Source organism: Bombus huntii, chromosome 4 (genome assembly GCF_024542735.1).
Source record: "Bombus huntii isolate Logan2020A chromosome 4, iyBomHunt1.1, whole genome shotgun sequence".
Taxonomy (NCBI): Eukaryota; Metazoa; Arthropoda; class Insecta; order Hymenoptera; family Apidae; genus Bombus; species Bombus huntii.
This window is the reverse complement of record NC_066241.1, coordinates 17,706,121-17,726,096: the sequence shown is the minus strand read 5'-3', so window position 1 is coordinate 17,726,096 and position 19,976 is coordinate 17,706,121. Positions and strand designations below refer to the sequence as shown.

The 19,976-nt window shown below is 30.5% G+C and overlaps 5 protein-coding genes across 11 annotated transcripts; 2 read left to right on the top strand and 3 right to left on the bottom strand.

Moving 5' to 3' along the window:
- Positions 1 to 933: 933 nt before the first annotated feature.
- Positions 934 to 4,454, bottom strand: LOC126865215 (dynein axonemal assembly factor 6). Its single transcript, XM_050617470.1, has 4 exons — positions 4,233 to 4,454; positions 3,542 to 3,744; positions 2,361 to 2,488; positions 934 to 2,221 (listed from the first exon to the last, which is right to left on the bottom strand). Exons 1-4 carry the CDS (start codon positions 4,345 to 4,347, stop codon positions 2,092 to 2,094), a joined length of 576 nt encoding a protein of 191 aa, XP_050473427.1. The 5' UTR covers positions 4,348 to 4,454; the 3' UTR covers positions 934 to 2,091.
- Positions 4,455 to 4,590: 136 nt separating this feature from the next.
- LOC126865212 (lysine--tRNA ligase) lies at positions 4,591 to 7,645 on the top strand. Of its 3 annotated transcripts, XM_050617465.1 has the most exons (9): positions 4,603 to 4,741; positions 5,054 to 5,138; positions 5,220 to 5,364; positions 5,602 to 6,051; positions 6,129 to 6,374; positions 6,458 to 6,880; positions 6,947 to 7,140; positions 7,225 to 7,387; positions 7,465 to 7,645. In XM_050617465.1, exons 1-9 carry the CDS (start codon positions 4,720 to 4,722, stop codon positions 7,570 to 7,572), a joined length of 1,836 nt encoding a protein of 611 aa, XP_050473422.1. In that variant the 5' UTR covers positions 4,603 to 4,719; the 3' UTR covers positions 7,573 to 7,645. The 3 variants fall into 3 exon arrangements, with proteins under 3 accessions (XP_050473423.1, XP_050473422.1, XP_050473420.1); XM_050617466.1 differs by lacking the exon at positions 5,054 to 5,138 and having other exon boundaries at positions 4,591 to 4,741; XM_050617463.1 differs by lacking the exon at positions 4,603 to 4,741 and having other exon boundaries at positions 4,760 to 5,138.
- Positions 7,630 to 9,666, bottom strand: LOC126865213 (deubiquitinase OTUD6B). The gene is made up of 4 exons (XM_050617467.1): positions 9,474 to 9,666; positions 8,854 to 9,268; positions 8,540 to 8,759; positions 7,630 to 8,468 (listed from the first exon to the last, which is right to left on the bottom strand). The coding sequence occupies exons 1-4, from the start codon at positions 9,541 to 9,543 to the stop codon at positions 8,283 to 8,285; spliced, it is 891 nt and encodes a 296-aa protein (XP_050473424.1). The 5' UTR covers positions 9,544 to 9,666; the 3' UTR covers positions 7,630 to 8,282.
- A 325-nt stretch (positions 9,667 to 9,991) lies between these two features.
- On the top strand, positions 9,992 to 19,026 carry LOC126865211 (mediator of RNA polymerase II transcription subunit 15). 4 transcript variants are annotated; one of them, XM_050617459.1, is made up of 12 exons: positions 9,992 to 10,169; positions 10,362 to 10,449; positions 10,581 to 10,632; positions 10,716 to 10,910; positions 16,886 to 17,145; positions 17,228 to 17,386; positions 17,452 to 17,570; positions 17,654 to 17,736; positions 17,824 to 17,985; positions 18,072 to 18,357; positions 18,435 to 18,537; positions 18,608 to 19,026. In XM_050617459.1, the coding sequence occupies exons 1-12, from the start codon at positions 10,108 to 10,110 to the stop codon at positions 18,935 to 18,937; spliced, it is 1,899 nt and encodes a 632-aa protein (XP_050473416.1). In that variant the 5' UTR covers positions 9,992 to 10,107; the 3' UTR covers positions 18,938 to 19,026. The 4 variants fall into 4 exon arrangements, with proteins under 4 accessions (XP_050473416.1, XP_050473419.1, XP_050473417.1 ...); XM_050617462.1 differs by lacking the exons at positions 9,992 to 10,169; positions 10,362 to 10,449; positions 10,581 to 10,632; positions 10,716 to 10,910 and adding an exon at positions 11,019 to 12,602; XM_050617460.1 differs by lacking the exons at positions 9,992 to 10,169; positions 10,362 to 10,449; positions 10,581 to 10,632; positions 10,716 to 10,910 and adding an exon at positions 14,897 to 15,031.
- On the bottom strand, positions 13,310 to 14,907 carry LOC126865214 (uncharacterized). Of its 2 annotated transcripts, none has more exons than XM_050617468.1 (2): positions 14,759 to 14,907; positions 13,310 to 14,658 (listed from the first exon to the last, which is right to left on the bottom strand). In XM_050617468.1, the coding sequence occupies exon 2, from the start codon at positions 14,390 to 14,392 to the stop codon at positions 13,568 to 13,570; it is 825 nt and encodes a 274-aa protein (XP_050473425.1). In that variant the 5' UTR covers positions 14,393 to 14,658; positions 14,759 to 14,907; the 3' UTR covers positions 13,310 to 13,567. The 2 variants fall into 2 exon arrangements, with proteins under 2 accessions (XP_050473425.1, XP_050473426.1); XM_050617469.1 differs by lacking the exon at positions 14,759 to 14,907 and having other exon boundaries at positions 13,310 to 14,246; positions 14,309 to 14,752.
- Positions 19,027 to 19,976: the final 950 nt, after the last annotated feature.

Sequence of the window (19,976 nt, the reverse complement as noted above, 5' to 3'; positions counted from 1 at the left end):
ATGCTGCAGAGTTAATACAAAATAAAATAAGAGTAAAAGTACTAATTAAACCGCGAAAATAAATCATTAAATAGTCTGTGAAATTAAAAAGGATATTAATTTATACATAGATGATTGAAAAGTGATAATCTACGAAAATAAATCACTCGACACAGCTAAGGACCTATTCTAGCCATTCTTCATCAGACATGAACGACTCGACTCAAGAATCAAATATATACCGAAAGCATGAATACACTTTCGATTCTTTCAATGGTTTTGCATTCATTATCGTGATTTTTCATCCCCTTTCTGGCATGTAATAGATGCATCTTAGAAAAGAGGCGGGTCACTTTAGATTTCATAGCACGAAACGATCATCTATGTATAATAAGGCCTGAGTAATTTCTGTATTCGCATCAAGAGACACGAGTGGTTTCTGAGATTATGGAAATGATTATTTAAGAGAGTCTTGTCTGAGACACGTGACAGGATGCATTGAGAATTTCGCAAATAATCGATCGTTTAAAACTAAATGAACACTCTCAGCAAATAGACGTGGAACATTTGTTATAAAAATTCTCATTGTTTGATTGGTTATTTCGTTTGTTTCATTTCTTTTGAATATTTTATCTCTCTCGTGAATATCGTATCGATAGCCGTTCAATGAATTTAAATTATTAGTGTGGTAAAATAATATGCTTCATCCGATATTACAATATTGCTAATATACTATCTTATGTATATTAGTTTAGTATCAATATAATATTGTTTGCATGAAATTCTATAAAAACATGCTTTTATATTATTTCAAGGGAAAATCATTTTTCAAGAAAAATTTTAATTAAAATAAATGATTCTGTCGACCAGAAAAATTTAATGAAGCCAACAAAGTAAAATTGAAATATTTTTATTATAGCTTGTTTGAAAATACCAAAGTAACCAAACAAAATATGATTCTGTGATCTAAGCTCTTATGTTATCCTTTATTTATACCATATTTTTAAATATACAAACTCATGTTAAGAAGGTAAATAATGCTATATTTATACCTTTATTTGCATAAATAAGGTTCTACTGAATTTTGTGTCAAAATGATATTATTAATATTGATTTTAAAACATATGAAATAGTATGCTTGAATTTTCTATGTTTTATGAAAGTAATCATTACTTATTACATTATTGTAGGATACACAATTCATTTTATTTTACTTATACCTTGAATCAAAGTATTTTTATCAAAACCTAGTTTTTATAAAAAGTTATTTTATCATAAATTAATATTAATCAACATTTACAAGTAAATTTGTTATATATATTGTTAGTATAATATGTACCCAGCAGGTATTTATTTCATATTCTAAAACGCAACTCTCAATATGAATATCATTTGCCTTAACGGCAAGAATACAATACAAGAGAATACAATACGTCGATCTTTAATCCGATACGAAGAGAAATATTATAAACAAATAATGCTTTTTCCTGTACATTCAAGCAAACATCTCATGTACAATATTACGATCCATATATTGCATCTCACATGTTATACTTCTTATATTACTAACGAATCTCTTTTTCGATCCGTCAAACAATTAAAATAAAAATAGAGATCTGGATTCTGTAAAAGAATCGTTTCTGTAAGGGCATGGCAATTTCATTACTGGAGAGAGAGAAGATTAAAAGAGAAACTAAATATGTACTACCATTCGTAAATTTGAAATCACAGATATAACGCAAAAGAAAGGAAGAAATCAACTACAGAAATTAACAAAATGTTACTGTTACCACAAGATATTAGAGAATTTAGTTATATAAGTATAGTTAAATCAAATAGGTAAAATAAAATTAAATAGGTATTGTTATATATAAAGTAATATTAATATTAAATTTTACAAATATTACTTTTCAATAATTGAAGACATTCATCGGTTAAAAGATTTTAAAAAATAACAAAGTTCGAATATCAAGGATCAGCCCTTAACATGATTTAACATGACTAATTTTAGGAACAGTAATGTACACAGATGCGAAGATACTAATCGCGATCGATACAGAAGTCCCTCAAGTTTTTATAAGAGTCGAGATTAAAAGCCTACCGTAACGTTGATTAAAAATTTACACCGTCCAACTCGCGTACAAGTCTGAGGGTGACCTCTAAGGTAGAAATATCACTATGCCATTTGGCCGATGAAGCGTTAGGATCAACCGGATGTGGCGTCTCGAGATGCAGTCGATATCTGGAAAATTGTGACTGGTTTTACACTCTGGCAGATTTACGGACTCGTAAAATTGTCAAAGAAATTCCGGCCCAACTGGAGTCAAAGCAACGAAAGTTCGTAAGGGATTGCCTGATAAATCGTTGGGTTCCTGTCTCACCTTGGGCTCCGCACGTCGATCGCTTCGGTTTCCACGGACAGCTCGATTTTCTCGCGCACTTCCTGCGGCATCTTCACCAATACGGACAACCACTCGCAGGATGCGGTCCCTGGCGTTTTGAAGCCCATCTGATTTAGCAAGAAAATGTGACTTAGTTCTTTATTATAATAGAAGTATATACCATATATATACTAAGTTTAGTTTAGGTTCAACTTTTACGTAATTAACACTTAAATCCACTTTACGTGATTAAGTAGCCACGATTAATCATTTTGCTACGGTTTCTTCGGAATTGAAAGCTTTTTTAATATACAGAATGAAAACAGTTCTTCAAAATACGAAAGAAATACAATCATGAAAATTTAACTATTTTAAATAATTAATTGCGACGTAACACACATAAATAAAAATGAAAATGATCCTATGTTATAAAGAACGTATTTTTATGGTTTTAGTACATAATTGTTCGAAATAAATACTTTAATGTGACATATTTCTTGCAAGATAAACAACAAGATAATAACGGGAATTTCATGAAGTGATCACTACTTAATTGCAAATAATATAGGAAAATGATTGGTACCAGGAAAACCACGATTCACTGGAAGCAAGGTTGTATTATGAGTCATTTAATTCAATGAGAAGCACTCGTTATTAATAATCTCGAGGGAATTACGTGTAATATGAAAGATAAGAGGAAAAAACTACTGAAAATGTCTCGGGTACAAAATAACATATAAAACACGAGCTGTTTCATGCTATAATAAACATGGTGCACAGAATATTACACGAGAAACAAAATTAACACTAAAAGAAGAGAACTAATTTTAATTAAATCGATCTCAATTCTTGTAAAGTAAAAATATAATATACATTTTAATGTAAATTATGTAATAGGAAAAAGAACCCCTGAATAAATAAATCATTACTAAAATATTAGCAATTCGTGTGACGAGTTAATACTTGACATAGAACAATGAAATATAATAAAGTATAATATAATATATCATAATAAACTTTGAATGAAATAAAATTCTATCACAGCGACTATTTGCATTTAACACCAACAATTCGCAACCTGTAACAAGGAATTAATTAGGAAACTTCTATTGAAAATGTGTGCAAACTAGCCGAGTTTAAAAGCGATCTATTTGCTGTACACATGTTGATGCGATACTAACGCCCAAAAAGACGTCTTCCGCCGTCACCGCCTGCTTAAATTTCATCTCATAATCCGGCACCTTTCTTGGATCGTAGGCTTCCGTACTCTGCGAAGCAACTGCTTCAGACGGATGCCAAATATCATCAGCTTCCGCTTTCAGCGGTGCATGTGGGCCCGAACGGTCTTGAAACTTTCCATTTCGAGTACCGATATCGCCAGGTCCTTAAAAATATCTATTTTATACATCGCGTATACTGTCGCAAAAACTAAAATTTTCTTATTAAATGGCGAATATTTATTCACTTATAGGAGATGTAAATGTACAAAAATACACTAAATGTAGACAATATACACGAATATTTACAATATCCAAAATAATCAATATTATTGCCAGTAATACATATTATTCATATGTTTATATTATTCATAATATATATAATTTCATATGTTTTAATATGAATATAATACAGTGCAATTTATTTTGAATAATTTTATAAATTCTACTTTGCACACACGCACACCATTTTGTTTAAGTAAAATGTAATTTTCAAACAAAAATACACTAATTATCATCATAAGAATAATAGCTTCAACTTTAAACCATTTTAAGTGATTATTATAGGAAAAAGAAATCTTTGTATTGTAAATATCAAATATTAAACGAGTGTAGAGAAGAAACAATTATATCCTGTAAACTTGTTAAATCTTACCAAGTTTCCGAGCGCCAGCCTGTGGTAAATCATCCTCAGAATCTGAATCATTTTTAAGAGGATTAATTAATTCCTGCAATGCTTTCAATTCGTGATAACCAAAACAACCATCCATTTTTCTAATCGAGTGAAAATATCCTTCAGATTGACATTAGACACAAACGACTAATACTGAACGCGCCAATCAACAAACGTCATTGTCAAGGTAACATACTTCAAATATCGTACTAGTAAAAGTGACAATAAGATAGAAAAGAATTATAATTTCTATACACATTTTTATTTATTTGAAATATATACTTAGAACAATGAAATATAGTCTTCAACATAAATAATTTTAAGTAAAAAGAAAATGTATTTAAAATTAAAACCATATGTGAACTGAAAAATAAAACGATTACTTCGGCAAATGGGCACCTTTCAGGATCACCAACCACAAAGTGAAAATCTTTTCTACGGAAGTGTACCAACATGGCTGACAATATGAATGTACCAGTGTTATCAAAAAAGTGAGTAAAATAATAATACTAATAGAAAATTAGATTTCCAAATTTCCTATCTTGCATCTATGAAGAATTTTTTATTACCTATATTAGTAATTTTGACATAACCTACATAGAACAGCGATCGGTGCCATATTTTACCTACCCACGTTGTTATATGAATAACTAATTACATTGATGTGTCTTTTTCAAGCACTAAATAGCAATATTTTGTAAATATTTTTGAACAAATATATTTATTGTGTATGTATATGTATATACGTTAAGTATTATAGCAACGATAATTTTAATTAACTATGTTGTGCAACATAACCAAAGCTTTTGTTGATGTGGTATCGCCGGTATTTTATCAAGCAAAATCAACAAAATTGCATCAGATATCTATACGCCATTTTTACATAAAGTGCGTATGTCTTAATCAAAATCATGTTTATTTATATGCGTAATATAACCAATGTTCGTTGTGTTCCAAATTTGCTTACAGTGAAATAAAAAGGCGTTTGAAAGCAGAGCAAAAACTGAAAGAAAAAGCAGAAAAAGAAGCAAAAACAGTTACTCAAGCGATAGTGGAAGACCGAACCAAAACTCAGGAGAAAAAAGAAGTTCAAGAAGAAGATATTGCTCCAAATGTGAGTATATATATATACTCACATATATATACTCTGATATATATATATATATATATATATATATATATATATATATATATATATATATATATATATATATATATATATATATATATATATATATATATATATATATATATATATATATATATATATCATGATAATGTTAAGGATCTTTTTAATTAAATAAACGCTATGTTATGATTGTATTTACATTAGATATGTAATGATTTTTAGGAATACATTAAACTTAGGACTCAAGCAATCAAGAACCTCAAAGATGCGAATGATAATCCATACCCACATAAGTTTCATGTATCAATTTCATTGGAAAATTTCATTGAAAAATTCAGTAATAATTTAAAACCTGGAGAAATATTAGACAATGAAGTATATAGCGTAGCTGGTCGTGTACATGCAATTAGAGAATCAGGTGCTAAACTGATTTTTTACGACCTTAGAGGAGAAGGTGTTAAAATTCAAGTAATGGCAAATGCAAGACAGTATAAAGATGGAGAAAAATTTGCCACTGATACTTCTAAGATAAGAAGAGGTGATATTATTGGTGTAGTTGGAAATCCTGGAAAAACTAAGAAGGGCGAATTCTCCATTATACCACATAGTATTACTCTTTTAAGTCCTTGCCTGCATATGATGCCAAATCTCTATTTTGGATTAAAAGATAAGGTACAAAATGATGAAACTCCTCTCTTGATATATATCTGTTTAAGCTAATAACCCTTGTATTATTTTTAATAACTTAGGAGACAAGATTTCGTCAGCGTTATTTAGATCTTATATTAAATGATAAAATAAGAAAAACGTTTCATGTACGAGCAAAAATAGTTGCATATATCCGCAAATTTCTTGATGAACTTGGATTTTTAGAAGTTGAAACACCAATGATGAATATGATTGCTGGTGGTGCAACAGCTAAACCTTTTGTTACACATCATAATGAATTAAATATGGACTTATACATGCGCATTGCTCCAGAATTATATCATAAAGTAAGAGGTATTTCGTTATACTCACAATTAAATATTGTTTGTAAATTATATATTAATACATTGTTGTGTGTGCATAATTGTAGATGTTGGTAGTAGGTGGACTGGATAGAGTATATGAAATTGGAAGACAGTTTAGAAACGAAGGGATAGATTTGACGCATAATCCGGAATTCACTACTTGTGAATTTTATATGGCTTATGCAGATTATAATGATTTGATGTCTATTACGGAAGATATGGTATCAGGAATGGTAAAAGCTATTCATGGCAGTTATAAAATAACATACCATCCAGATGGGCCAGAGGGTGAAGCAATTGAAATTGACTTTACTCCACCATTTAAACGGGTTTCAATGATAAAAACTTTAGAAGAAATTTTAAAATTTAAGTTGCCTCTACCGGATAAATTAAATACCCCAGAAACAAATCAAATACTTACTGATCTGTGTACCAAACATGAGATTGAATGTCCTCCACCAAGAACAACAGCTAGATTACTGGATAAGGTAATATGAATTTTAAATTTAAGGAACTTTTATAGTTACATATATTTATCAACAAATTTTTAACAGCTTGTTGGAGAATTTATAGAAGAAACTTGTATCAATCCTACATTTATTTTGGATCACCCACAAATTATGTCTCCATTAGCAAAATGGCACCGTTCTGAACCAGGATTAACAGAACGATTTGAATTATTCATTATGAAAAAAGAAGTCTGTAATGCATACACAGAATTGAACGATCCTATAGAACAAAGAGAAAGGTAAATGTTAATTAAACAAAAACCTTTCATAAATTCCAATTACAGTTTGATTTAAAAAATTTATTCAATATTATGAATATATAGATTCGAGCAACAAGCAAAAGATAAAGCAGCTGGAGATGAGGAAGCTCAACTTGTTGATGAAAACTTCTGTACTGCATTGGAATATGGTTTACCACCAACTGCTGGTTGGGGAATGGGTATTGATCGTTTTACAATGTTACTTACAGATGCAAATAATATCAAAGTAAGTTTTTAAATGATAAAAATATATAAACAACAGAATATGATTAAAAAAAAAATATAATGATGATGTATCGTTAGGAAGTACTGCTGTTCCCACAAATGAAACCGGATGATCCAAATAAAAACCAAGGAATATCTGAAGATGATAAAACATCAAATGATAATGTAAATCATGTACAAAACTGAAAGTTTAATTTAATTTTCCCGTGATCTTCTGTCGCAAACTGAAGAATAAACAAGATATACTTCCAAAAACTAATGATTTTAATATTTCGTCATTTTTATTTCACATTTTATATGTGTTACTCACCATCAAAATAGTACAAAACTATAAGAACACATGACAAAAGTATTAGCATATATTATTCACGCATACACAATCTTAATATTTCTACTGCAATAATATCGATTTAATATTTGCTTCATTTTCATCACAAATTAAATTTTTGTTACAAAAAATGTAAATCATATTTAAATAGGTATTTACATTAAAACTTGGGAAGAAGCAAGCACTGAACAGTAAATGTGTACTTGCAATTTGCTGGCAGCTTCTTTATATTGTCAAATATTTAAGTAATAAATAAATAAAATTTTCTCTCACATAATAATAGTGCAATAATTATTTTACAAAAATCCACAAAGGAAAACCTATTAATTTGTTATTTTGTTACCTTCGACTAAATTTACTATTTAACAGAAGTTACAGCCTTTTAGGTATATATTAGTTAAAATTGCCAGAGAAACGTCGAACTATTAATTTAAAATTGATATGTTTCCTGGACACTTATATTGTGGCAGCTTTCAATAGTTCATATATTTTATCATAGTAAAAAGTATTATGAAACATGCTTAATTTCTCTTTCGTAAATATTAGTCAGATACAAGATCCATTTCTATCAGCTTTCTTCTTCTATAACATATTCTGTAACAGAATTATAATGAGCTCCTAGTTCATACATATGCCGGTGATAAGTCAATATCATTTTTTTTTCATTGCTATAGTCTTCACCAATAACATATGGTGCTCCTGATGCCTGAATGACTTCTATTGGACATTTCAACACATGCGAAAGAACTTGTAGCTATTTTAAACAAAAATGATTTTATAAATTTTAGAACAATACATGTATTTCCATAGTTTATTTAAACTTGCCTCAATAGCTCCACCCCAGGCACTTGTATCTGCTACATCATCACAATATTTTTCATATTGTTCTGGTGAAAGAACATCATCAGAATCTGGATTGGAAATAAATGGTAAAAATTGATTCATATTTTCTCTCAAATATATAGCAGTTTTTGTTCTAAGTTCATGAAAATTCAATGGAGTTTCTCCTATAATTTTTAGTTGATGTGCAACAGCATTATATAAACTGCAAAAATTAATTTGGTAGCAGTGTAAATAAAGTAAAAAAATTCGTACTTTATGCCCCAAATTATTTTAAACAATCGAAACAAGTAACTCACCAATGGCCATCACTTGGAATCTCATAAATCATCAAACCACGTTTACAGAGTATTTTCTTAATAGTTTGCAATTCTACATTTCTTTTCCCAAAAACATTTAATGCTTCTTGTTCTATAATTCTCTGATTGCGTTCCCTTTCTGCATTTGCTTTCTTGTCTCTTCTCTTCTGTGCTTTTGAAATTCTATGTGTTGGTTGTTCATATTGTTTGTTGTCTTTTGTGCTTTTGTCATTACTATTATCTGTATCTTCATTTTCCACATTATTGATATTAAGATGTGTAACTTTCCATGTAGTAAACTCTTCTTCTTGTCTTTTATCTAAAGCTTCTTCTAAGCGATTGATTTCCTCAGTTACTTCTTTCTTCTTCTTCTTATCACCCTTACAAATTGACTTTTTTAGCGTTTGTATTTGTGCTAAAATTTAATATATAGTAACTAAAAGGTCATACATTTGAAAAATGTTATTAAAAATATAATATTAAATATTTACAATATAATAAAATTCTATTAACAAATCGTTTACGTAAGCACAATATTGTAAATCATCTTACGTTAAAGAACCTACTATCATTAATAAAGAAAAAATATCCTATAAACTACAATTATATAATTTTATTACCTTGTAATTCTTTCCGTTCTTTTTTATGTTTTAATGTTAATTCTTCTTCTGTTAATTCTAATTCTGCCATTTTTTAATTTAGAGGTTACTTAGAAACTTTTTTTAAGGTTAAGGAATAAAGTACCGACATGATAAACGAATGATGCATCATAGCATTTTCATGAATCAATTTTCACTTTTGACATGATATTAGGTAAGCCTTAAATTTCATATTTTTGGCTTAAGCTAAATATCTAAAAATTGTTGAATATTGAATGATTGAATCTATCTATTTTTGAGAAAAATTTCAAAATCTGTTATTAGATAAAAAAATTAATTACTTTAAAATTTACTAAACATTTCTAATTTTTACCTATAATTTCATAAATGTTTTGAATGTTTTAAATTTATAATTTAAAAATTTATAATTTAAAAGCAGCGAATAAAAGATAGTTACTTATATAGTGCAATAAAGTAATCATCGTTTTCATAGAAACATGATTAAGGAGGCTATTTACTATATCGTTATATTCCAAACTATACCTCAAAGAGCAGGCTTTCAGTTAGCTATATGGTTGTTTAGTCATACAGTTACTGTGATAGAAGAAAGTTGTGTAACTACTTCGATTGTTGACTTAATTATTAAACATTAAAAATGGCAACTGATGAGAATTCTTGGAGAACACAAAGTTTCCGACAAAGTGTAATAGCAAAAATGTAAGTCAATTTATGTCAAAAGGTTATAAACGGTAAAATGTTCCTATTAACATCATTTAAATAATATAAATTATTAAAAAGGAAAAAGTTCTATAATATTTGTATAAAAAAGAAATGTAACAAATAAATTTATATATTTGAATAAATAGAAGAAATGCGTATTTTTATACTTATTAAATATTTTTATCATAGAGATGAAGCTGTGCAAATGTCTGGAATGCCTACTGCAAAAAACAGTATTGAAATGGAAAATCATGTTTTCCAAAAAGCAAAAACTAAGGTGTGTTGTTATTCTTTTCGTTTTTGTTTATTACCATTAGATTATCTGTATAAGAAATAAATAATATATTAAATATTCCAAGTGATAAATTGTTAATTATTTCAATTAATAACAAGTTCATTTATTTTTAGGAAGAATATCTAGGTTTTGTGGCCAGATTAATTCTACATGTCAGAGAATTAAGTAATATATTCATATATATATTTATTTTTATATAAATTATAGATAAATAATTAACACTTTATAATATATTATACTTCTTCCAGATTCGAAAAAGGGCACAGGAGGTAATGCACCAGGTACAGGTGGTTCTGGAAATCAGGGTATGCCTGATCCAATTGGGGCATTACAAACATTGGCACGTCAAGGAACTGGAAACAATCAAATGATGAATATGAATGGACCAGGATCTAATCCTCAAGGAATAATCCCACAACCACCAACAAATACTGCTACCAATTGTAAGTATATATTTTGGTCATTAAATGTAGAAATTGATAATACATTTTTTAACAAGTAACAGATTCTTTAAAAATACAAGCTAAAGTAATTATATAGATAAAATAATATTACCTTTTACAATATTTATAAATATATATTTTTTACATTTTTAATTTATATTACATATTTATTTAATTCACAATACATATTTAGTTTCCATATCTATTTTAACATAATGATATTGGGAAATAAGGTATATTGTTTTATACTAAAATATTCTAGTTGACGAGTAACAAGATATCTCATTTAGCTCTTTATTAACACTAAAACTAACGACATTTTGTGTATACCTAGTCCTATCGTGTGCAGTCAAAATGACCAGTGATTAAAGAAGTAATAGTTTTTATGATTTAATTTAGATAATGGTTAATTTATTGCTAAATCTATATAAAATGATGAACTTTCATAAAATTTTGTCCAAATTTACTTTCGTTTAATTTCAATTATAGACTTAAATAGAATTATGCTTTTACTTATATAGAGGTATATCTTATTCAACTTCGTTGCATTTTTTACAAATTATTTTATTATCAAATATACATTTGCCACATACATATTACCCACATCTTAAACAAATTTTCGTAATTTTGTAACCTTTACAATTTTTTACTTGACAAGCATTTTTGTAGTAATGAATCTGAACCTGTTAATAGTTATATTGTATGGCTTTTTTCTCGCGGTTCTTCATACAAAAGTAATGTATGCACCAGGTTTATAACAATTTTGTGAATTCTCTATAAGTTGGCCCTATATTGTAGATACCATTGCAAATTTATTGGTTTGTAAACGTTGGCTTTTTTCACTCTTCTTATCAAGTCGTATAAACCTCATGATTTCAGCAAAGTCATTCCAGCTCATTGTTTTTGAAAAAAATGCAGTTCTCCAAATTTTATTCCACAAATATGAGATATCTAAATTTTTTGCCTGATATGCACTCTGGACATATAGCAGAGCAATAAATGCATCTAGTTTTATTGCATCTAGCTCCCTCTTAGTCCCCAATACTCTAAATGCTTCTTCTTCCATACATTTTATTATGTGATCCCTTATACGGTGATCAATGATAAGATAAAATGCCATCTTTATTTGTCTTTTCATTATATGCTGTTTAGTATATCCCTAAAAATATTATGAACTGATGTCCTGCCAGGTTTGGGACTTACACCTATTTCTCTCCAAAGTGTCCCAACGGGTCTAGTTTCGATACGTTGATTCTCTACATCAGTCTCACCCTTTGCTGTCAATGATAATTTCTTTCCTTTTTGTCCTGGATGTGAACGCTTATTTATAATATTCAACTCTGATTCGGTTGTAAATAGCTTTTCATGTGTTTCCATGCCATTTTCAATTGCTGAAGTTTCTTGTTCATCGCACATTGAACAAGATACACTCTTTTTCTATGTCCGTTATTTTTTTTTTTTTATAACTTTTTTTAGAAGTCTTGACATTTCTAGGGTAAATATTTATCACAGAATAATACTATGTATGGAATACAAAATTATTGTCAAATTTGATATGCTTTACTTTTGCTTTTATAACAACTTTACACAAAACGCTCTGAGATGCTTTCTGTCTGAGTTTTAGAGATAACAAGTTTAGATGTCAACTAATTTACTAACAAACTGAGATGTATTCTAGTGGAAAGGACAATTGTAAGTAAGAATATGGTCTGTGACGGCGATATTTATACGAAAATATTGATGAGTATTGACCATTCTCCACCAACGGTTACTTGAGAGTGGAGTTGGGAAAACTTCTCCCCTGTTTTATCGCAATGAGCAATAACCCTAAGAAACTTCTCAACTTTTAAAATGTTTGTAACAATGGACTGTAAAAAATGCTAAATTTTATGGCGGTTCCTTAGGATTATTATAGGTGTGGGTTGATATGTCTTGACAGCTGGTGGTCATCTTGATCGAGGGATGCATAATGTTTTATGACAAGATTACGGGTGTAACAGCTGTTATTATTTGTTATCACTGATTTTGTTTTGAGATAGCCTGTTCTTTGTACTGATTTCATTTATTTTAAGAATAACTAAAATATTTTGTCGGTCTGTCAAAATGACCGCTCACGGTAGGCAAGCCAGAATACAAATTTTTCTCAGAAAATAAAAGAGCAAACTAAAAGTAAATACTGAAAAATATATTGTATGCATGTTTTAGGAAAAATCAGAAATTATGAAGCGATATGATAAAATTTAAATATGGTTAAATTTGTGTAGAAGTTCGAGATCGGTCAATTTGACCGCCGCTGGTAGGATTAGTGTTAACTAACTGTTTCATTGTAAATCCTAACATACCAAAGTACCAAAATGGGCCGACAGTTAGTACATTTTAATTTAAAAAATAATCTGATGTTAATGTATTAACAGATAATGGTTTTATTAAAGATATATGTAACCAAAAGTAAATTTGAAAAATATAATACAGAACCACACAAAAAATCGTACTTAATAAAATATTTAGGATCTTATTACATTCAAATAGAAAGTAACAATTGTATATTTAAATATAAACATAATATGAAGAAATATGTTTCATGTAGTTATAGGATTTATTTTAAATGAAATGTAATATATAATTAAGATGGTAATACTTCATCACTAGAAAAAATGTTATTCCATAAATACATTAAATGCTTCTACTAAAGGAAGATCAAAAAATATTTTTATCTTTTCTTCTAATTTAAATATGCACATTCTTTTTTGTTGTGCTGATGTATCCTTATTGTGTTCATACTCGTATGAAAGATTATCAGCTTTAAAGTTATTATCTAGTACTATGTCTAGAATAATAATATCTTTTGTACTTGTCTTTTGTATACCTTTAGGCCAGCTTTTTTCTTTCAGTATTATTTTGATTTTGGTTAAAGATTCATTTACTTGAAATTCTATGTCTTTGTAAACTTCTTTCATATTGTCAACCATTGTACATATATATTCCAATTTTTGTATAAAAGTATCCAACAAATCTTTTATTTCATATATCATTTTGAGAATTCTTCTGGAAATAGGATCATAAGTACCATCTTTTACTTTGTCATTAAGTGTAATCTCATGGGGCAAACGACTGTGGCCCAAACTAATATACCATTTGCGCAATAGTTTAACATAATCAAATGTTATTTTAAATTTCATGCCCGGTATATGCTGCACAACAGGTTTATAAAAATAACATACTCGATTATCTGTTAGGTTAACTGCCATACCACATTGTTCTTTGATCTCTTTTGCAAGGGTTGTTTGTTCACGTAATTTATACTTCCACTTTTCATGTAAAACTTCTTCATCATTTCTACGATCAATATATTCATAAAATTTAGCATGAGATGGTGATGTTCTTAACAATTTACGTACATCTGAGTTGTCAGAATCATAAGCAGTTTCACTTTCTATGGAACTATCATATTGTGAATAATACATGTTAGTTAATTTTGACATATTTGTCAGTATTTTTTCATTTAATTCAAAACTCAAAAAATTTTTGGGACGTCAGTAATTAGGTTATGTTTTTTTTTCTTATTAACAAAAAGAAGATATAATCTAAGATCTAAATTGTTAATTTATAATAAATTTATTAATAATTTCTTTAACTTTGAGATTGTTTTTAGACTTTGGTATTGCCTTGATTATAATGAAGTTTTCTGAAGCTTCCTGTACTCTCACACATATCTCTTTATGTATACTCTGTACTCTCTTAACTACTTCTAAAAAATTTTAAATACTGCACTGTTATACATTTCTTATACATTATATGAAACATATTAAATAAGGGATTAAATAATATATGTGTACATAAATATTTACCAAATGTCCAGCTGGAAAAATTGTAAAACACAAATTAAAAATAAAAAAAATATATTAAATGTAGGTTTTAAATTTGCTAATAATTTGCTGTATCATCTCACCGAATAATCTATAAAAGGCCGTTCAGCCTTTCTGCTGTCCAAAAGTTTATGGAATATTCTTGGTGTCAGTATCACGAAAATCTTCTACTAATTGATTCATTAAGCGACGTACGTATTGCAACTGCGTTATTTCGTTTTTATTCTGTTTCTCCTGGTTTGCGCTATATAATAGGTAAGAATTTATGGTTAATATTTACAAGCCCCAAGAAAATAATTTCACCACCATTTTTGGGACTTCCGCATAAACAATATGTAGCTTTATATTGGTCTGGTCTTCTATCGAACATATCCCTTCTGGATCTTTTAGGAATCGTGTATAAGATATTATAAAAAATACATAAAATATATAAAAAGCTTGCTGATTCATCTGGTAATGCCATTGAAAAACTGAAATTCGTTCTGAATCGACCATCATCCTACATGGCGAGATTACGTTAAACGGAAGATAAAACTTCATCGCTAAAGATCTCTAATTTTATTTCATCAAAAACGTAATACTGTTTAGTTTACTATACTTATCTGTAAATACGTATAAGATTATCGCTCAGAAAAATAGACGTACGATAGCCACTTCATAATAAGCGTCCGCAATTGTGAACAGATTCGGGCGGCTATGTGCTGACACGTGTCCGCAACGGGAAAAAGATCTGGGCGGCTATTTGCCGACATTCGTCCGCAAAGGGCTAGACATCACCATCACTGAACTTTATTTGCTAACAACTCTTCGCTTAAAACAGTACTTGCTAACAATTCGTCGATCAAAACATTACTTGCTAACAACTCTTCGCTCAAAACATTTCTACATTTCTCGCAAGCATCATTCTCAGGATGGCTACAAACGACAACAGTTACAAATTCTAATCAAATGCATCCAGTCGACTGGGATGAATCGGAAGAAACGGAAGATAAGACGTCTCTGATTTCGTCTTCCGTGGATCATATGACCATCTGGTGACTCGGCACCAAAGAGACGAAGAAGATTCCACGTGCCAACCTAGTACAACCACCAAAGATTAGGACCAAGGTGTTCAAAGACACTTTCTCGGCCGTGGACTCCAGTTGGGAATTTATTGGCAGCGAAGGGGACGACTGCGATCCGGACTACGACTCTGATGCGGATTACGAGGGAGACAACGTGCCTTCAATGCAATGGTCCTTGGGTTGAGTCATCAAGGTCTATCCCGGCACCGGCGGTATCATCCGAACAGCCACTGCTTAAACTACATGGAGCGTCTTGGTTCGAAGCGTTAAACGGCTAGTGCCACTACCGAGCCAACCTGATCCAGATGAGTCTAGACAGCCAGCTTTCGAGAAGGAGTTCGATAGAAGATCCAACTAGTTTCAGCACCTGTTAGTTTCGCTAACACACACACACGCGCGCGCGCGCACACACACACACACGCGCGCGCGTGCACACACACCACCTAACTGCAGTCACTTAGAATTTTTGATCAGTACCCTCTTAACAGGGGGAGGATGTTACGTCTTGTGACCTAAACACATTCTAATCCATCCTTCGGCCAAGATGGTCACCAGCTGTTTAAACATATTTACTCGGACCTGCAATAATCCTAAGGAACCATTAATTGCTGTCATAAGATTACGCATCTTTTCCTTTACTGTCAAGGTCCTTAATTGCTACTATACATCCTTCAAGTTGAGACATTCCTTGGGTTGCTCATTACGGTAAAATACGGGATAAGCGGATTCGAAGGTTACTTCTACCAACGAGCGACTGTTGATGGGGGACGGGCAGCACCCATTACTAGTTTTCCCTATATACCTCACCCTCACAGAAGATCATTTGCTACTAACTCTTTGATCAGAAGACCCTTAATTTGCTTGCAACGATTCATTCTAAATACTTTTACATCTCTCCTCGCACTACTCGCAGACATTCAAGTCACGAAGATTGTTAAGATTTAACAAGTAGTAGGAAGAAAAAGGTCATGCTTGACCTTAATTGACAGTTATTCTATACTATATTTTATACTATTAATTATTGTAATATTAATAATTGTTTTAGTATTACAAAGCTTAAATCAGCGCCCTGGACAACCTATGGCCATGCAAGGTATGCAAAGTAAAATACCAGGAATGGGTATGATGCCTACTCAAACCAGCGGTCCAATGAATCATATGGGTCCAATTCAAACCATGCAAACCAACTCAATGTTAACGCAAATGAATTCAATGGGTCAAGGAAATATACCTCAGCAAATGACTCAAATGGTTCCCAACCAAATGGCACAAATTACAACAGGTCAAATGCAACAAAACATGCAAGTATGTATTTATTATTGCAAGAAAACATGCATTTCTTCTTTTTGAACAAAGGGGGGCATAAATAATAAGTGGTATATTTCAGACCCAAATGCAAAATCAACTATCCAATCAAATAGGAAATCAAATTAGTGGTTCTCTAAATGGCATTCAAACAACAATGCCACAGCAAATGAATCAAATTACTCCAGGGCAAATAGGTCCTAGTCAAATGCAGCAACAATTAAGTCATATGCAAAGGAAGGTACACAAACAATGAAATAATATGAGCCATTATTTCAAGATTTTCATGAATGCTGTTGTTCTTAGCAAGGAGAAATGATAAATGCCGGTTTCCCTGGCCCTCGAAATGTTACACCAAATCAATTTCTGGGTCAGAGTCCATCACCATCTGCTCCAAGTCCTGCTGGTTTAGGTGCACCATCAAGGTTAGATACAAACTAAATAGATAGAAACTAAAATTTTTTAAAATTATATTAAAAATTAAAATTGCACTTTATTATTTTTTCAGCAATCAAATGGTTGCATCACCAGCATTAGTTCCTTCACCTAGTCCACAACATCCTATGATGGCAGGACCACAACGATCTGTTGGTATGTCAAAATTACTTTTAATATAAAAATCATTAATTTTAATCTAGCATGAATAGAAATAAAGACAATAAAATTATATTAAATTAGGCATGGCACCATCTCCTAGCAGTTCTTTAAATACTCCAGGAGGGGTAGGAGCTACCCCAAGTCCACAACAAGAAGATCAAGCATATAGGGATAAAGTTAGACAATTAAGTAAATATGTAGAACCTTTACGAAGAATGATTGCTAAAATGGGAAATGAAGGAAGTATGTAACTTTAGTATTAACATTCATTTCCACCAGTGCCTTTATGTGCATGCATGTAGTCATTTGTATAATCTTTTAAATTGCAGATGTTGATAAACTAAGCAAAATGAAGAAACTTTTAGAAATTTTATCAAATCCTAGCAAACGAATGCCTTTAGATACTTTACTAAAATGTGAGGTAGTTCTTGAAAAATTAGATTTTAAACGAAATGATGCTAGTGTTGGGCCTCCAGTTACGACTTTAAAGGAACATCATTTCTTCAGTCCACTTTTAGAAGCAGTAAGCACTCATCTCCAAAGTCCAGTTGTAAATCATACACTACAACGTACTTTTGGTCCGTGTCTAGAAGCTTTATTTGGTCCAGAGATAAAGTAAGAAATAAATGCACTAATTTGTGAGTGATTGTGTTATAAGGCATAATTTAACAGAACTTTACTTCTATAACTAGAAATTTACCACAACCATTAAAAAAACAAAAGATAGAAGAGTCTCCTAATGAAATACCAGACGTACTACAAGGAGAAATAGCTCGATTAGATCAACGGTTTAAGGTAATCCATTCATTTTAGAATCTCATTACATTTTTATATGTAAGTAATCATATATGTGTATAATATATAGGTCAGTCTTGATCCTGCACAACAAACTGGATCAAAATGTATTCAATTAATATGCTGGCTGGATGATCGTCATCTTCCATGTGTTCCTCCTGTATCAGTAACTGTTCCCGCCGATTATCCTTTAACGCCACCACGTTGCGTAATGGCACCCCATGAATATGCCACAACATTTCTTTGTGCAGTTCAGAAAGCTTTAAATGCGCGCATAACGAAACTTCCTCGACGTTTTTCTGTGTCTCAATTATTAGATACTTGGGAAATGAGTGTAAGACAAGCTAGCGCGCCTTCACAAATTCCCGTTACTGCCAGTACTGTACTAATGGGTTTGTAATATGTTTTTACGTATACGAAATATTTTATAAATATAAAATTATTACTATGACGTAATTGTTGATTACATATGACTTTATTATTATGACATGTCTCGTGTCTCCTCATTTAATTTTTTCCTTCCAAGTACATACATATACTTGTACACTTTGGTTTAAATCAATGCTGATGTTGTTACTAATTGTATATAATTTATTTTGTACATAATTCGTCAATTATAAAATGGGATTAATATTTTATACAAATAATAATTGGTATATTTTAGTAGTAAATTTGTAATTTCTTATACATTTTTATCGAATCTATTATATTTTTATTCGAAAGATTTAATATCAATTCTATCGCCCTTAAAAATATTTATTAGCTTTCAAATAACATAGTAATATAATATACATAAGATAATATAGATAATAATATAATATAGATAAATTAAAAGTCACAATAGTAGGAAACCAAACATGGGATTAATTTCAAATTTTTTAAAAAGAGATATACAGGGTCATTGGTAACTGGTGGTACAAGCGGAAAGGCGGTGATTCTATGCGAAAAAAGAAGTCGAAAATATAGAATTAAAAATTTTTCGTTTGAGGCTTTGTTTTCGAGAAAATCGACTTTGAATTTTCGCTCGGCACGCGTGCACTTATCACATCTCGTTATAACGGATCACATTGTAGATTTTTAAAAAAATTAAAAAAAAAATTTTTTTATTCTATATTTTCGACTTCTTTTTTCGCGTAGAATTACCCCCTTTCCGCTTGTACCACCAGTTACCAATGACCCTGTATATATATGTCGGAGATGAAAGAACACCGGAGCCTTTGGAATTTTGGATAATCCCGCAACATTGTAATTGTTCGAGAGTTGTGATAATGAGCTTGGGCTCGAGGCGACAGCCAGTCGCCGAACGTAGCCGCGGTCACGGGATGAACGCCTTGTCTAACAAAGGCATGGAGTTATTCTATAGTTCTCCTTAAAAAGGAAATAGTTGTAACACTCGACACTAAACATTCCAACGGTCTCTGTCTCGTAGCTCGCCACAC

Excerpts from the sequence above, each read along its gene's own strand:
- LOC126865212 (XM_050617465.1), top strand. The coding sequence starts at position 4,720 with ATGTACCAGTGTTATCAAAAAA. Across the intron at positions 4,742-5,053 it reads GTACCAGTGTTATCAAAAAA|CTTTTGTTGATGTGGTATCG; the intron begins GTGAGTAAAATA and ends ACATAACCAAAG. Across the intron at positions 6,881-6,946 it reads CAGCTAGATTACTGGATAAG|CTTGTTGGAGAATTTATAGA; the intron begins GTAATATGAATT and ends AATTTTTAACAG.
- LOC126865214 (XM_050617468.1), bottom strand. The coding sequence starts at position 14,392 with ATGTCAAAATTAACTAACATGTATTATTCACAATATGATAGTTCCATA.
- LOC126865215 (XM_050617470.1), bottom strand. The coding sequence starts at position 4,347 with ATGGATGGTTGTTTTGGTTATCACGAATTGAAAGCATTGCAGGAATTA. Across the intron at positions 2,489-3,541 it reads CGGAAGACGTCTTTTTGGGC|ATGGGCTTCAAAACGCCAGG; the intron begins GTTAGTATCGCA and ends TTGCTAAATCAG. Across the intron at positions 2,222-2,360 it reads ATCGACGTGCGGAGCCCAAG|ATATCGACTGCATCTCGAGA; the intron begins GTGAGACAGGAA and ends ACAATTTTCCAG.
- LOC126865211 (XM_050617459.1), top strand. The coding sequence starts at position 10,108 with ATGGCAACTGATGAGAATTCTTGGAGAACACAAAGTTTCCGACAAAGT. Across the intron at positions 10,450-10,580 it reads TCCAAAAAGCAAAAACTAAG|GAAGAATATCTAGGTTTTGT; the intron begins GTGTGTTGTTAT and ends ATTTATTTTTAG. Across the intron at positions 17,986-18,071 it reads TAAAATGGGAAATGAAGGAA|ATGTTGATAAACTAAGCAAA; the intron begins GTATGTAACTTT and ends TTTAAATTGCAG.
- LOC126865213 (XM_050617467.1), bottom strand. The coding sequence starts at position 9,543 with ATGGCAGAATTAGAATTAACAGAAGAAGAATTAACATTAAAACATAAA. Across the intron at positions 8,760-8,853 it reads ATTCCAAGTGATGGCCATTG|TTTATATAATGCTGTTGCAC; the intron begins GTGAGTTACTTG and ends TAATTTTTGCAG. Across the intron at positions 8,469-8,539 it reads CCTGGGGTGGAGCTATTGAG|CTACAAGTTCTTTCGCATGT; the intron begins GCAAGTTTAAAT and ends TGTTTAAAATAG.